The following is a 19,024-nucleotide window of genomic DNA, read 5'->3' as shown; positions in this document are numbered from 1 at the left end:
AATGTACTCAGATTTCAAATTGTATATTAAAATCAAAATGTCAGCGGTAGATAATCTCCCATCAAGTTAGAATCATTCAAATTAAAAAGAGGCCCATCAAAAGATGTTAGCATAGATTATTGTTGGAACTGGCTTGTTTTGACCATATTCTGTTTCAATATCATCTGCAGAGGATACCAAATCGAAAGAATTGATTCATGTCTGAATCATTTTAAAACTTGAATCTCTAAGAAGAGGAATATCCATCCATAAATGATTCAATTTCATTCAGCATTTACAAAGATATATGATTTATTGAAAATTTGTCAATATTCTGTGCAGACATGTACCATATACAGGATATGGTCAAAACAAGCCAGGGTCACCTGTAAGCTGTAAAAAAATAGATATTGTGTGAAAAATGCAAATAACAGGTACAAGTAACGATCTGTGCATTCAATAATAAAAGTTGGAACTAACGGAAGTGCTCTACTAAGTAAGGCGGGTTTGAAACTAACAGAAGTAGTGAGAGAAAAAAATACTGTGACTCTTTGCTATGCAATAGAGTCAGAATAATAGACACAATAATGAAAACTGTTATTAAAATGAATATATTGATATTGATTGTCCATACATGTATAGATAATGTGACATGGTACTGGTGGTATAAAGTATACAGTAGTAAAAACAACAACAGCTGGTACAACTCAATCAATATTCTGTCAATTTCATCATGAGTTTAAATTAGGTCTTTAGTTTCAACATCAATGTACGTGTAACCCTCCTATAGAAATATTAGGTTTGTTAATATTTGGTAAATAAAGTCAGTGTCAAACTTTGTCATAGGAGAGTGATCACTCAACCTCCCCTTAACTTACATCCCTAGGTAAGCCTTTATCCACGTGCTTGATAGACATGTTGCAATTATTGTCTAGGAAAGTGAGTTGCTTCATGTGCACATCAAAGGTATTCTTTGAGACCCAGAACTTTCATCTGTATAATCTGTTGAGTACAGGCTAATAGCGAAACTACTTATAAAATAATTTGTAGTTATCATTAATTTAGTAGCTAGCTTGAAAGCTACATGTATATGTATCCTTTGAAATGCTGTTGATGGGTACACATATATTTTTGTGGCCTGGCAACACTGTTTTATTCATCTTGAAAGAAAAGAAAATGTATTTTGCATACATATATATAGCTTGTATGCTGTGTACTGTAGGTACTAATATATTTTGCATTGAATATATGAACGAACGGTGTACAGTAACCTACATGTTGAAATAAAGTCTGTGTGCTGTGCACAGAGATTTAAAGCTGGCACTTGAAAGTAAAAACAGACCAGGTCTGATCAGTTATCATATTTGTGTTGATGCCAAGACCTGTTAGACCTTATCTTTGGTTCATCTTGATCTGGGGTGGGATGGGGAACACATCTGTACTTGAGTTGTAGCATCACCTAGTTCTGGTTGCCATGGTGAACAGTTGCCAGGTTATTAACAAATTCCTTGCGAAAAGTTTGGTGGCCATTTTGTAACCCATTACCTGTATATTTAGGTGTTGATATTTTCCCAGGTTACCCTGATTACTTCAAAGTCAGATTCTGTGTATTGTCCAGCACTGTGTTCTGTGTACTGAGTATGGGAGGCGACTAGCCATCGATTTAGATTGTCTAATTGAGGTCAAATCGAGATCTTCATGTTCATGTTCCTGTGTGTTAAGTGAAGGTGTTTACAGGTTACCCTGGTTCAATGTTTATTGTGAATGTATTCAGGATTCTTGTATGAGTGAATTAGGAAGAATGCCAGATTTAGCAGATTATTAATACTACTAGTAGATAACTAATGGATGGAATGGTAGATGATATACATGTACCTGGTCTGATCAATGCTAGACATGTGTTATAGTTTGTTATAGTTGTTTACCTGTACAGTATATAAAACATAATAATATTTGTATGATGAACAGAAGCCTAAGACTGCAGTTGTTCCTTTCTTTTATTTAATCATTGTGCAAAACAAAAATACATGACATTGTAGGTAGGACTGTAGGAATAACTTTTACATTGTTCAATGCATTTTTTGATTAATTTTTTTCTGTAAAATACATTAATCTTTAAACCAGTCCCTTATATTCCCAGAAAAAGGTTAATAATATTAACTCATTAATCTGATGTTAATATTAATAAAAATGTGCAGAAAATACATGTAATATTGATTTGAAATATCTACAGTTTCTAAAAATCATATAAATGCACCAAAGACAGTTAAAAAATTGGTCATTTGAATAATATTCAAGTTAACAAACACCAAAATCAGCATTTGATATGTTCATAAAGTATTAGATCACAAATCTTTCATGTGCCTGGTCTATAAAGAAAACGTGTAAAACATTCTACATTAGGCCTACATGTAATCAAAAATCTTTATTAAGAAACATATTCCGTAAACAGTAATGTCAAATCAGTAGCAAAATGAAGGCATTTTTCTTATTCTTGAAGAAAAGGCTAAACATAATACATGCAATTTCCAAGGATGGACATACAAGAATATTTACATAATCTAGTCAATCACATTATGATACCTGACTTGTAGAACTGTAAACCTCTAAATTGTATCCATACATTGACCGGTCAAACTGTCCCTTAGCTATAACTTTGTATAATTACTATCCTTTGTCAACTTTTGATCTTTCCACAGACTTTTGAACTCTTACCTCTTACCATAGTCAGCTGTATGTAATGATAACATTGTAAGTTACCTACATGATTATAACAGAACTGACTTTAAATTATATAATTTATTAACCTTGACTTTAAAAATATAACAAAGACATAATACTTATCTGATTGTAAAAATTTATTACAGATTATACTTTTTGCTCAGCGGCAATGACATGTGGTCATATATTGTCACTGGCCACAATTTCCTTATCTAGTACATGTAGATTAGATTGTATTTTAACTGAAGATACAGAACACTGATTTTTTTTTTCTTTTGGAAAATACCAAATTGATTTATGCCATCTGCTTTGTCAGAATAAGACTTGTTGACATATTTTAATCCAATTCTTTTAATAATTTATGTTCATACATGCATACATATCTGGTCTAACGTAAAATTATGGTATGCAACTACAGTAGGCCTAAAAAAATGCATGTGTTGCAAACTGCAACTCTGCTCACTGGGTATTTATTTATTCATGAAAATTCTTCCCGTCAATTCCTTTTGTAGGTGTGGTAATGTGGTCTATTGTGATTTGGTCTCTCTAAATATATGTTATAGAAGAGTTGGAATTTTAAATACATGTATAGTTTTCTTTAACAGCTGTGACATTGGAAGAAATATTGTTGGTTAAAGAATATGTAACAGATTTTACTTTACATTGAAATTAATAATTACATGCAATTGGACTTCGATTGCAAAAGTAATACTGCATATCTTACTTCAACAAATGTGGAGGAATTCTATATACCGTACTGACTTCCATGTATCAAATGGAAAATCATTTGCTTGGTTTTAGTGGAACACCAAACAATGAGTTTAAAAAACAATGCAAAGATTCCAAATCAGTGCCATTTACAGGAAATTATTTATCCAGAAATATGATATTAAAGCCACAAGAACAATATCAGAATGATAGAAAGTGTTGTACCATTTTTTAATGGATTAATTAAACTTCTATATTGGGTTGCTGACTACTGTAGTCCAATGAAAGAATTAATTCTGTCAATAGAAGTATTAATGGCACCTTATCTTTATGGTTTTTGCAGACTTGTATTTGGAACCTTGTATCCAGCCTATGCATCATATAAGGCAGTTAGAACCAAGAACGTCAAAGAATATGTAAGTATATGTTTATTATTATTTTGAATTTAGTATGTAACTAACAGAGTTTTTGATATACCTTATATACATTGATGTTTTTTTTAATTAGGTCAATAATTAAAAGTGATTGAATTTAGAATATTTTTAAGGAAGAGCACTGGTTACATTTAAGTATGGCAGTGTCACCCATTGTAATCATATCTCGTAAAGGGATGTTCCACTGGGGAAAAAATAATCCATTTTATTTAATGTGTGTAAAATCGTATAATAATAGACCTATATACTGGTATTTGTGACATTTTTGGTCTCTCTTCTTACAAGTTATTTAGTGATATTAAAAATTATACAATGGAAATACTTATGAATATTTTAAAATGTTCACTTTTCTAATGATATATTACCATGTGAAATGTGATCATGTGATACACATAGTAGAATACAGTATGACCATATTTATTAATATACACTCCACAATACACAGTGTCACCTTGGCTTTCTGCCAAATGTACCTGATGAAATGTTTTATTTCTAGCCCAATAAAAATTTGGTTGTAAATATTTAATGTAAGGCATCTCTGTGTTTATGTATAAGGGACATTGGTTAAATACTGGGAGTAATGGCGACTATAGATTCAATAATAAACACAACTGACATTGATTATCAATACTAGATCATAGTTTAACTGCAGATAAATATCCATTCTAATTAGGTCAGTCTCATCTCATTCTGTTTTGATTCACACCTGTGAATTATTCAGTATTGTATTATACCTATTGTTTGGATGTAATTACTTTATATTGTATTTCATATAAGGAGCTATATACATGTATCTCTACCTACGTACATGTACCATTTGCCATACTAAATAACATTCATAATGATTTTAGTTTTATACATTTTTAAAATGGGTCAGTGGTTATAACAATTTACTAGAAAAACCTGTCAATCACTGAAACTCAAGATTAATTCTATTCTAGAATCAATATGAACCTAATTCCATCAGGCAGCCACAGTCCTTAATCAATACTATTATTATTAAGGATTTTGTATGTCATCCATTGTTCGAATCTTCGATTCTTTGTAATGCTTTACCTTTAATTACAGTTTTCACCATCCTATATTTATACAGTTAAAAATGAGGTCAGAGGAGGGATTTAGTTTCTATGTTATACATGTAGGTTTATGACAGTGGGCGTAGAAAGTACAAGAGAGAAAATGAATTAGCACTTGAAACACCTAATCAGTAGTTGGATCTTTTAGTTCAATTTCTCTCCTTATTCTAAATTTGATTGTTCATGTGTGACCAGTTTTTTTTCTGACATTAAAAACAATCTCTTTATAGTACAGGTGATGCTTTCAATCATTTCAATTATTTTTTTTAGAGATATCCAAGAAGAGTTTCTGTTTCTTTTTCATTCTTCAGGATTTCATTAATTCTTTATTAATTTTTCCCTTTGTCTGCTCTAATCTGAATTTTCTGTGGAATATGATCTTAGTATTTGATGACAAATGATAATATTCCTTCTATTATTAAAACCTCTGAGCATGATTTGAGCAACATAGGAATCCCTTGCAAAATACAATAGTGTTTTAATGAAGAAAATGTTTCTTTATTCTTGTCCTTTGAAATATGTTTTTATTGTAGTAAAGATAGGTCTAAATATTCATTGTAGGTTTGTTTGTCCTTTTATTTACATGTATACCTGCAAGGCCTAATGATTCATAGATGTAGATTCCCAGCATCAAGATTTTTATTTCTAAATCCAACTGATTTGTGATATCCCATGGAGAATATTTGATAGTAAATACTCGTAAATATGTATATTGTTTATCTTAGGGATTAAATTTATTTATTATTTAGTGACTGGTACACTTGTACATGACCGACTGAAGCTTGTTTCGGCTCAATTTGGACGCTAAACCTTAACAATGTCACTTATATACAGATCTAGGTCATGTTTTATAAGGCTTGAGAATATGGCCACATGCTGCCCTTACACAACACATTGACAAAAACCTTTTCAACGTTTATCTAAATATATACTATTCAACTCTTAAAACATGAATTTCTAAAATAGAATAATTTTTAAGATGTTCTTAAAAAAAAAAAAATTCAAAGTTGTTATGATTTTTTCCCCTTTAAATATCTCCTAAAATTTAGCTTTTGTATGTACTATAAGTATTGACATGATGCATACAAAGGATATCCAAATATACTTTATTGAAGAATTAAGCTCATTAAAGTTATTCTATCCAGATTGTTCAATCCAATTCAGTTATTGATAAATATATCTTTATTGTTATTTTTTTCAAACCAGTGAACCTATTGACTGTTGAGCCCAAGAATCAGTGAACCTTAAATTCATTGGAATTTTAGAATATGTATTATTTGCCAATAGCCAGTTTAGTTAGGATAAAATAGTGCATTGCCCATTCGATTTTCTTTAAATTAACAAATAACATAGTTGAAAACTGCTGCATGTGTTCTTGCATTCAGCACATCAAATGACTGATGTAAAATGAGCTATTTGCTGTACATGTAGCTCAGGCAAATACCACCTTTCCCTCCCTGTTGTAAATGAGAAAAACCCATTGAACATTGGCCAAAACACACTCACAGTTGGCCTCTAGTCTTAACAATCAAATTCTTTGTCTTCTTCATTAGATTGTTAGAATTAGATGCAAGTTAAAAATTAAGAAAATAAAGACATGTCAAAATGTTGAGGCTATGTACTTTGTGGATATTGAACAACACAGATTATAACTTTCATAAATAATGCCAGACTAACTTGTACTAATCACACATTTCTGTGTGAGTCGTATATTTAATCCAAAAACATCTGTGTCTTGCTAATTGTGTGAATGAACATGAATCTATCCTTATTGAGAAATCAATGAAGACTAATTTTCTACGGCAGAGGTGAGATTTCCTCTTTAATGTGTATATGCTAATGTGATTTACAATGAAATAAGCAATGCATAAATACACATGAAGCCCAATCTGTTGGGTCTGTGTAAATTTGTTTAAAAATTAAAAGTTAATCTACTCTGAGTTTTGTATCGTCAACAAAGAATAATGTTGTCAGAGTTACAATTCCTTTTGAAGCTGTACGCGTTAGGAATACACACTGTAAATATATTAACATAAACCACGCCCGAGACCAATCTTGTTGATCTGGTGCACAAACTTACAATATGATATTTTAGAATGAAATTTTCTTTCAAAATGTAAAAGATGTATAAATGCAACAAAAAACCATAAAGATTATTTATGAACCTGGAAAGCTTTGATTTAACATGTATATTGCATGCAAATTGCATTATCGACATAACTGATGTTGCAAGATTTCAATGCCGCAATAATAAATTGTTAAAACGTGGGATTTGTATGCATTTAATCTTTATTTCAACCAATCCCTTTCCATCTCTTTGTCACTTGTTTTTGTACAGGTATTCCAATGCCTAGATAATCAAGTATGGCGTAACTTTACCACTCTTTCACGTTCTATGATATTTATTTTTAAACTTAGAAGGTAGAATGAATGTCAAATTTGTACTCATTAATATTTTGAAATCAGTGAAATACATGTACATGTATATCAAGTTTCACCACTATATTCTTACTCATAATCTAACTAATTACACATCAGTATCAATAATAAAGATAATGCAACAATTTCTTATTATTACATAATACGAATTACGGTACTGCCTGTTGTTGTGATGGGTAGAGCAGGTATTACTTGATGGCTTCATACCAACATTTTCCACGAGTCAGACAGTATTTTTTTATCAGATTTGTTCTCTATGTGGGGATGGATCGATACTAATTTCCACCATAGTTACCATCAAATCAATGTTCCTTTTTTGATGGAAAAAAATGAGCCGAGATCAAAATATTGAGGGTATTGATCCAAATATCCTGGTAAATAGACAGAAAGCAGGCAGATTGGATAAAACAAGCTCTGTAGACATCTAATATATTCCTATTACATCAGATACTAAAATTACACCATATAAATAATGTAACATACTCTGCTATAATTGATCAGTTTGAGTGTTATTATTACATGTTGCTTTTGTTACTAAAAGTATCAATTATAGTACAAAACTCATATTCTTATATGGCGCAACACACAGACAATGTTACCCAATGTAATATAGTACATGTAGAGTAATTGCATCAGACTCACCGAATATTTTGGAGCACAGAAATATCACTTCAAATTACTTCATAAACAATTTACAAATTTATAGTGAGTTTCAGTTTTATAGTGGTACATGTGTACTGGTTCAGATATTATGGCTACATTTGGGTTAAGAAAAATGTCGGTTTTTTTTAAAAATAAATTAATAAAAGTACACCCTCAGTCTTGATACTTCAGCAAAGAAAGCCCATGTAAGATGGTATTTTGAGATGAACCCTGTCTAATATTGCCTGAGGTCACGAGGGGTTATAGTTAATGTTTGTCACAGGGTAGAAAGGTATGAGTCAGCCCAGCTTGAAATTCGAAAGTCAGGTCAGGCCAAGATCTGCCTTACACATGCTTCATTAGTTTTACTTTGTCCCTTAGGCCAAACTATCTTATTTGGTTTTCATGTTGGAAATCAATCAAAAGGTCTCCTGTTATTCTTGTGAAATGTTGTCATCATACATGTATGTATTATGGACACTAAATTCTATTGAAATAATGTATAGGACAATCCTATTTGAAAGGATTGTTCCTGTATAGGTTATTTATAATCAGATTTCTTTTTGGTTTGTTGTTATGGTCTGTTGGTATCTGCTTTCCTCCACATAGAGAAACCCAGGATTGCTGGTTTCCTGTTACTGTACAATAAAAGAGAAGCAGTGACAACCCAGGATTTAAGTAGTTTTTACAAAATATGCTCAATAGTTAGCTAATGTTCAGAATTCCGCTATTTAAAAAGCTGATAAATGTAAAAAAAATGTCAGGATATTGATTCATTAACAACATCAAATAGAATACTAATGTAATAATGTATTTTTTTTTTAATTTGTGATGTTTTAACAAACCACCATTAACAAATAAAACTCCAGTGGTTTTGTATGTGTAGATCTCAGGAAACACTGAACAATATTCATGTATCTGGAAAAAAATGAATAAAATAATTTAAAATAGATGATTTATCTGTTATTGACCAAATGTTATGTTTTACTTTGGTACAAGCCACTTGTCGCAAACTAGGTCATTTTAGGTCTTTTTAGGACTAACATAAACAATTTTATTTCAATAATTCATATACATGTACCATTGCTACACCATTTTGTTAAAGTTGCGATCATGATTACATGTTTACTACTGGTAGTTATCTTCCAATAGTCCAGTTCCCAATTCCTGAAAATTTATCTCTGCTACACAAATGTATATTGCTACATGTACTACTTTATAATCACATGCAGATTTCAACTGGAAATTTCTCTGCTAATGTGGCTCTATCTGATATACATTATAGCAATAGACAATATGTTTATAATGTTCATTAAGGATATGGAAACCAATGTTATGGAATATAATTGGACTAATACAGAATCTCATTATACATTTTCATGCAATTTGATCATTTCTGATGATAAGATGGTGATATATTCTTGTTTTCTAGAGCAATTTCATCAATTGTCAAAGCTGTTTTCATTGTCATTGAACAATTCATTATTTAAACTGGATATCTGATGTCTTTATTCTATATCATGTGACACCCTCAACAGTATAATGATGACAATATCTGTACAGACTAATTGTATTCATTTACATTGGCATGTAAATTGAAATTCAATTCATATTTATAAATGTTATTGTCAGATTTTTAATTTTGTGACCACAAAAATAATGTGTTGATAGAAACATTGGTATTTATATGAAGGTTGTGTGCAATACCACACATTGATAGACTTATACAATCACACTTGTGTTGTCTTAGCAGTGTTATTGAGTTTGAAACCTAAAATAAACAAACCATTTGAAGCTATCACAGAATGAAGAAAATCACGTCCAACAGATAGCCAAGGTTAAAATGAACTTTCGTACTGAGTTTTAAATGTTTTTGTGAATCATTTGAAATTTACATAGATTTGATAATAAACGAATGATGATAAGGGATCCTTTTGTGTGTTTGACATAGGTTGATCTACGATAGTCAGTTGTATTAACATACTCATGTACATGTACATGTAACTGAGAATATATTATACTGCAATATGATTAACTTGTGATGCTTCATTTGCAATAATGAAATGTAATTTAGATATTGGTAAACGCTTTTAATATTCAACAAATATTTCATAAAGAATTATTTCAGTATATTACATGTAACAATACCTAGCTAAAAGCTGTTGCTATCATACCTGAAATTAACAGTCTAGAGAGAAAGGTTAAAATATAAAATCAATACACGCCCCTTGTGATGTACATGCACAAACAGACACAGAATACTTGTTGATATATATACATGGACTGTCTCAAAATACTACATTGTCTGAGTATTCATGTTTGATTATACAACATTGTGACCTGAATTTGAAATCTCTCAGTTTTCTTTTACATGTAGGCCTACATCTTATCTTATTTCCTTTAGATTTAAATTTAGCGTGTACTATTCAATGATAAAATCTAGAAACTTCCAGAATTACTGAATTAAAAATCAGTAGACATTTGAATCTGATCCATATTTTCTTTCTGTATTTGTACAGAATATTAAATTCACAGATACATGTATCTATAATTACTAAATATTACAAAAAGATACAAGATTGAACACAACTGAAAATGTCTACCATTATTCTTGTTTGCATGCCTACACATTACTCTGTGTTAAACAAATCAATACCAACAGTGTTAGCTTCAATTTCCATAAATTCTAGACTTCTTGTCATAATAAACTGTTATTAAATGTTACAAAAAAATAGCAAGTCAAGAATAAAGATCCTTACATCAGATATGGTTTTATTTTTTCATATAAAACAGAATCCAAAAGCTGAAATGCCAAGATATTTATTGCAGACCTCCTTGTATGGCCACTTATTGATTATTCTGATTTAATGATCCACCTTATGCGCACATTTTAGCAATCTCATTAAATTCTGACTGTTTTCCATGAGAAGGGGTGAGAATATTTTCTAACTAGGGTATAATGTAGCATGATTGAAGACTGGCAGTTGAATGAAGATTTTATTGATTAAATGAGTTATATAATGGATGGGTGTTGATTCAGTCCACAGAATCTACTGTCTTTTATTTTCAACAGTCTCCTAGTTTAAAGAAACAGAGCTTGTGTTTGTGTGTATGTGTGAATAGTTTAATTTAACATCCGCTTACAATATCAGGATATATCGCAGGTCATGAAATTATGTTCATACATGTATATCTAATATATAATCATATCACAATTTGAAAGTCTCTGAATGTCATTTTAGAAATCCCTTGCAAACTACAATATTGTGAAAGTTGGAATCTCGGAAAAGGAATATCAGTCCAAAAATGGTTGAATTCTGTTCAATATTTACAAAGGTATAATGAATCTGAAATGTGTCAATAGCTGGCATCTTATGCAGAAGATGTAGATGATAATTGGTCAAAACAATCTTTGCTAAATATTTTGATGGGCCACTTTTTATTCAGGCAGGAGATTGTCTACTGTAACAGTTGATATTTTGATTCTTAATTAAATGTTAAATAATCAATTTGAGTACATTTTACATATAGCGTGGATGGAAGCCATGAAGGAAAATTTGATATTTTTCAAAAAATGCAAATGAAGCACAGGGACTTGAACAAACTTAACAGTAATAAATTTAATAAGTTTGTTCATCTGGTTGGTACAGTACATAGTGACAATAATAGTAGGCACTGTATATTCATAATTACATGAGCTCGAAAAGAGGCTGATGCTATAGAACAAGATGCATTTTATTTTCTTGCTGTAATAGTTCAAAAATAGATAATGAAAAAGGAATATATTGAAAATTTCATTCAAATTACTTTATTCTGAACGATGTTATGGATGTTGGAAGCTGTAACATACATGTAGATTGTTTATTATCGTAGCAAGGGTACTGGAGAAACGAGACTAGGTCTCGGTTATCCATTTTAACGTTACATTTTTAAATCTTGCGGGGGAGGGGGGGTCTAATCCATTTAAATCTCTGTCATCTGATGCTCTAGAGAGTTGATAAGTTATTACTACCTTAAATGTAGATGATGTATTTCATTAATCAACAGTGGAACATATAGTACAACAAACACAGTAAATATCAACATATACATGTATAGTCAAATCATTTTAGTGAATTTATCTGATAATATTTATTTTCAATTATGTAAAATGTGACAAGCCGATTTACATTTGGTAAAATAAATTTATTTTGAATTTTCAACAGTATGGTATCATATTCGTAATCAAAATGTTTTAATTTTTACCAGTGTCTGGTACATGTATTTTTCTCTAGATGTGTTTCATACTATTGTGTTAATGAAATGAATCATGTGACATTTATGTATATTTTCATAACATGCAGATTTAGTTCACCCTTTAAATCATAAAGGTGTGCCTTATCTGCGCATTTATATAGGATTTATTTTATTAGAGCTAAATTTATTTGCATTGTGATATTCATATAATAGAATTACATATATTTAAATAAAGATTTCCTTAGAGGGGTGTATCTCTTTGGGTATATGTAGTGGATTGCATTTTTAACAGTTATGAGGAATATATAAGGCTGTGTATGTATGAATACAACTGTTCTTTTCTTTCTTTATTATATCCATACCATTCATCTCGACATAGACATGTTTTCAATAAGTGAATTCATGGATATTTTTAAAGAAGAACGACCTATAGTTTGATATCTTAAAGGATTCATCTGTATAGTATAAAAGCCGTGTATTTTGATATATCAAACATAAGTTATTTGATGTAGACAACAGATGTTTTTCATCATGTTCACTATATTTGATGAGATCTTATCTTATTATACTATAGTGTCATCATATAATTCAATACATGACTGATTTTATACCACACACTTCTACTTTAGTAAATCCTCTTCTTTCTTCTTTTATATAATAGTATTGTACCGTGTAGATATATTAGATCCACGACTCTGGTTATTTAGACTTACAATGTAATACGCTACACGTTTCTATAGATAATATTAATGAACCCTGTGACATGATGGAAGCCACATAAAAATAATGATAGACCACAACACTGAATATCTTGATTAATTTCCTACACCGATAATTTCCATCATTATTTCTAATAATGAGTGTCCTACTGTTATAATTAATTGATGTTTGTGTGATGGATCAGAAATAAATTAGATCATATATCACAAATCTTTTATCCATGGGATATCTACCAGTACACCTTTACAAACCTCAGTCAAAGACCTTACGGTAAAAATATCCAAAAGTATTGATGACTGTTGATCCACTCAATAATATACACTGTGTTCAATTTATTTACTGTTGATAACTTCTTTCACCATGCAAAAAAGTTTGGCCAAATTTTACATATGCCTTTCTGTGGTTTTGTTGAGAATTATATCCTGCTTTATACATGCAATATGTCTGTTACAAATTGAAATTAAAAATAAATTTATGTAAAATGATTTTAGTCTAGATGTATTGTGTGGTGTTGTGTGTATTGTATTTTTATGAGGTGAAATTATTTGACAGAGGAAGTGTGAAATATCACCTAACAAACTAAGTGCTCTTGAAAGCTATAGAACATTGCTACTGTTTAAATTACTGTAATTCATTGTTTGCTGCCATATCAGAAAGAATTGCCTAATAGTAGTTTCATAAAAACCAAAGTTGATTTAGATATTGAATTCTTGTTTTAATTTTATATTTTGAAATACTTGTACTAATATAACCTCCATGTAAGATAAAAGAGTAATAATTCATGATGAATTTTATTTTTCTTATCACTGTTCTGATAAAAATTACACACATTGTGATACACTATCACAAAATACACTGTCAGAAGATAAAGGTTTTGTTCAGTGGTTATAAATAAGAATTAATATTAAGGATGTTATCTATTTTAACTAGATTATCAGTTTGCAAGTTGATAAGATTGTTAAATAATGATAACACATGCTTAGTTCCCATGATAACACATCTTGGTGTCGACGGACACATACATATGTATGTGTAGAGTAAGGGAAATAACTCTTATTTTGTGTTGCTGACCTAAAAAAATGATTATTTTTGCAGGTAAAATGGATGATGTATTGGATAGTGTTTGCCTTATTTTTATGCGTAGAAACATTTTCTGACGTTTTCATATCATGGTAAGTTTCTATTCCGTCTATAGATAATTAAAATATGTCGTTACTCCAGACATGTAGAGCTTCATCAATGATCATCATGTTTTCTAGTTCTCATCCTTGAAAATGCAACTGTGTTAAAGTTATGTGTGTGAAATAGCTTTATTTAATGTCCGCTTTCACCGAAGTGATATCGCAGACAATCTGTGTTATGATGGGTTTGTTCCTTTTATAGATATGTCAATATTGATACAATTACGTAGTTCTAACATCATGTAATCAGGAAAAATAGTTGTATGCTCGACAACTACATGTAGGTATCTACATAGAAACTAACAAATGAAGAGGGGAGACTACAAATCTGATTAAAATACAGATCTATATTTTGTTTCTTTTTTTTTTATTCTTTGACCCTATGACATCAGGCATTTGATTAACCAATCAGCATTGATGTTTCTAGTAGAACACCCACAGTTCTGTGCATCGCATGCCAAGAACTCGCTGCAGTAGACTGTTTCATTGGCTTATCCCTCACATTAACTAGATCCTATAAAAAACGAAACAAAATAGGATCTTTGTTTTAATCAGATTGGGAGACTTCAAACCTTTTTAAACTTGGCATCTGCATGCATGTACGTGCAAGCTTGCACATAACTTCTAAGGCTAGGATATCAAGTTCATGCAGCTTGAACTGGATTCATTCAAGAGTTCAAATACATCCATTTCAATTAGTATAGCATAATGTTTTGTATAAAGTGCATTTCTCTAAGTGACTGCCAATTTTCTTCATTAAAAATTTAATAATTCATTAGAAATTGAGTATAATAAGATTATAGTGAACGAAACAAAGAAGTCGGTACCATACTATTATATTACTTTGTTAGCAAATAAATCATATTTCAATAATAATGATATTTGTAAAGTTAGTAGTTTAAAAGAAAAAATATGGGAGATTTTTAAATTGTCTGTAAATTATTAGTGGAGAATAGAATTTTATCCTCATTAATTAACATAGATTAATCCTAACTCTGCTCTTATAATATACATGTATAAAATAACTAAGTTTCTCAGTAACGCTAACTACAATGTATAGTTATAATAACAACAGATCAATGTAGTAATCTAGTATACTTATCAAAATATTGTACTATCACCATACTTGATATATTTATCTTTACTTATAAATGTAAATTTACCTTTTGACCCAGTATGTCAATGTGACTCAGTATGAAATGTGTCTTACGCACATATACACTAGTACAATAACCAATACTATATTATTAAACAAGATAAAAAAACTTACTGTCTTTCTTTTGTTGCAGGCTTCCATTTTACTATGAAGTAAAAATTGTGTTTGTACTATGGCTGCTGTCTCCTATAACAAAAGGATCTAGTTTTCTGTTTAAAAAATTTGTTCATCCACAACTAGCCAAAAGAGAGAAGGTTGGTTGATGCCAATTTTTTTTTTTATTAAATTACTAACTTGGTGTTGTGTTGTGCTTGTCCTCCAACTTACTACGTGTAGTGACACATACATGTACAGTTATAATGGACTGCCACTTGTTGTCATCATAAACACCCAAAAAGGATTCAGCACAACATAAAAAAAAAGGATGGTCGAGCCGAATAATTTATAAATTTCAAAGTTATAGAAATGAAATGTAGCTGACTCCTTTCCGCCTGCACTTTAATTGTGTATGTTACATGAATATTGTTTTGAAAATATTAAAATCATGTTTTTTAGGATATTGATGAAATGATAATACAGGCCAGTAAACAGGGATATACTACTTTATTAAGACTGGGATCAAAGAGTATTACCTATGCAACAAGTGTTTTTATGAAAACAGCATTAACAGTAAGTTCCTTAAACATAATTATAAATATTGAAAGGATGAATACCGACAGCAGTTTTATAGGTCTTCTTGCTAGGAGAAACAGTTTCATACAGCCATATGCTACATCTGCAGATCTTCTTCTATTAGATAATAGCAAGTCCAATTGTCGACTCTACTGTCAAAGATTGGCAAATAATCTCCAGATCAAGTACAGAACATTGCAAAATTAGAGTTGTTTGCAGATTGTAAGAAACTGTTGAAGAATGGGTGCTGTTATAGAACTGTCCTGGTGATGGGGGAATTTTGAATATTTCATGATGTAAAAATATGAATTAATCTTAACATTTATTCATACTATTATTAATTTTATATCTTGTTGAAATCATGAATTTGTGATTATCTTATAACCAGGGACATGGTAAATTAATAGATCATATAAAAAGAAGTTATAGTACTAGTGATTTAACTGATGATGGTAGTGGTGTTACTAGATATATAGATGATGATGAAGATGAAGGAGAGGATGAATTAGGTATTATTTTATCTAACGTTTATTTTGACTGACATGTTAAATTTATGATATTAGATAGGAATGTAATCAACAATAGTGTATGCATACAGTATTATGATGAATTTCATATCTTTAATTTCATATTCTGAATAACCTTCGACACAACTTAATTTGGTTTGGGGGATAAATCTCAATTTAATACACACCGACTAATAAAAGATGAAATGACACATGTTTATTGAAATTATATTAAATGGATAATTATTCTTTTTCCAGTTGTAATCTATGTACTGCTTCTCTATTATATATATATACTATTTATACTGGTTGTGGTACCCAGAGTTGTATATGTCAAGTTAATCTCCATGTTTGTAACATCATCAATAATGCAACAATCATTCATTGTTAATTTTATCATTCAAAATGGAGTTTTTTCCTTGAGACATCCCGTCAAATCGGACAAAATTGGCAGTAATTATTAAGTTGTTTTATAAGTTCAAATGCTGGGTTTTCTCTAGCAAACAAAAAACAAACTTTCTCTTTTATGTATTAAGATATGTGAAAATAGATTTTAAAATAAAATAATTACAACTTGGTACATGTATAAAACATCATATACTTTTTTGGCTTTATTAGATCTAACTTATGACAAAACCCTATTTTCCCAAATCTCATCATTCATTTGTTCATAGAGTTTATAGAATGGAAATAAGGAATTGGTTGCATTCTCTTTCAGACAATCGTTTAATCGAGGACAATAAAGAATTAGAACTCAGGACTGAGAAAAAAGTAAAAACTACTGTGAGTAGAAAATCAGAAAAAACTAAACTCAAGAAAAGTACAAGTTCAAATACAGGTTATTACTTTATGTTCTACTTACCCATATCAACCGAAACATCTAAAGATGGCTGTGTTATTAGCTGTGCCTTGTATATCAATAAATACACTATTTTCCCACTCCAACTGCACCTTAATACAAGTTCAGTATCTGATCAGCCTGTGTCAAAACAGCATAATAAACTGCTAATAAACCTATTTATAATAGAGATGACAAAAGTAGGTAAAACCTAACTCTTACCTTCAGGTTAATAATTGTTTAAATATGTATCTAATGCTTTATATGTTATCGCCATGTATCTTACAAATTATAACTCTTAATAACATTCATCACTAATTTCATCAAAAGGTGTAGTAGTCAATTCAGAAATTACTGATTTGTGAGGCCTAAAGCAATAGGAGAAATAATGAATTCAAAAAGAAAAGTAAATGACTTTTTTACAATCTGTTATAATTTCAGGTCTTTCAAGTGTGATGGAAGTTGATGAGGATGATGATGATGTGATTGTAACAGAAGAAGTAACATATATACCAGTTACACGTAAACATTATACACATAAAGAGGTACATCATTTATATATCTAATTATTAGAGCTAATTGTCATTGTATCATCATTAAAAGTATGGCAGTGTGATCTAGGTGTTTCTTACTAGGGCTGCAACGATATATTGTAAAAAGGTATACCACGTATACGCGCCACTGTTCGATTCAGGGTACTATAAATGCATTTCGTACCATGGATCAGTAAACACGGTACAGATTTTTTTTTAGCCGTCCCTTTTGTTCCGATACTCAACTATCATGCAGAGATATGTACCCCTGTCGTTCAAAGGAAAGATGGCTTCCAGCATTGAAACATATGTCCTGCTGAAATTATATTTGCCTAGAGCAAATCACGGATATAGGAACAATTTGGTTTATTTTTTAAGTAAATTTGGAATGCAAAAATACTGCGATGTTTCGTATCTTGAGATCCATACCATGATATCGTAACATGAGGTTAGCATATCATTGCAGCCTTATTTAATACCCATACTCAGCTCGCTGTCATGGCTAATGCTCTACAAGTCAGAGTGTTTGAGATTCTGCTTTTTTAAAGCTAGCTGGGATTATTCAGCAGTTTTTCTGCTATTTTTAATTTTGTGACGTTCTTTTTAAACACTAAAGAAGAAATTTGGACAAAGATCATGAACTATGAGACAATAGATTTGAAGTCGAACTGTTCTTCCTGATTATATTAATCTAATTAACATTGTATTGATAGTGAAATTGACTCTAATTTCTATCAAATATAATCTAAAATCAACATTATAACCAAATAGATCTGGCAATGATTGCTGAATCAAAATAGCACTACTGAAAATCTTCATTAGTCTAATTTGTTTCTAAATATTGAGTCACTTTTTTGTGGGGAAGATTTTGAAAAATCACAGCTAATAAATAATGAACTTTTCTTCTTTCTTTCTGTAGCCATATCACTATGGCACACTTCCTCGGTATAGACCCAGTAGCAGCGAATATTCTTTATCTCGTTATAACTACAACTCTAGTTGGAGATATTAACAACGACGATTACAGTCTTCTACATCTACTAACAGTAATTCTCTTTGTATCAGTAGAATTAGCTACACCTATTGTGTGCCTCTTTCCTATATATTTACTGACTACTTAAACTTTATATCGCATGCGTTATTTAATATATAATAAAAAAAATGACTTTAGTTTGCTCAGACC

At 30.4% G+C, this 19,024-nt stretch overlaps 1 protein-coding gene across 2 annotated transcripts in view; it reads left to right on the top strand.

Moving 5' to 3' along the window:
• Positions 1-19,024, top strand: part of LOC126815739 (receptor expression-enhancing protein 1) — a 28,517-nt gene that overhangs the window by 4,702 nt on the left and 4,791 nt on the right. Inside the window, exons 2-9 of one of the 2 annotated variants that reach the window (XM_050541644.2) lie at positions 3,752-3,824; positions 14,051-14,127; positions 15,426-15,546; positions 15,848-15,961; positions 16,353-16,473; positions 17,189-17,308; positions 17,750-17,853; positions 18,761-18,887. In XM_050541644.2, coding sequence (XP_050397601.1) covers positions 3,752-3,824; positions 14,051-14,127; positions 15,426-15,546; positions 15,848-15,961; positions 16,353-16,473; positions 17,189-17,308; positions 17,750-17,853; positions 18,761-18,853 — 823 coding nt within the window. In that variant the 3' untranslated portion in view covers positions 18,854-18,887. The remainder of the gene's footprint in view (positions 1-3,751; positions 3,825-14,050; positions 14,128-15,425; positions 15,547-15,847; positions 15,962-16,352; positions 16,474-17,188; positions 17,309-17,749; positions 17,854-18,760; positions 18,888-19,024) is intronic. The other variant, XM_056099270.1, reaches the window with a different exon arrangement.

Source organism: Patella vulgata, chromosome 3 (assembly GCF_932274485.2).
Source record: "Patella vulgata chromosome 3, xgPatVulg1.2, whole genome shotgun sequence".
Taxonomy (NCBI): Eukaryota; Metazoa; Mollusca; class Gastropoda; family Patellidae; genus Patella; species Patella vulgata.
Note: the sequence above shows the minus strand (reverse complement) of the source record. Positions and strands in the feature narration are given on the sequence as shown.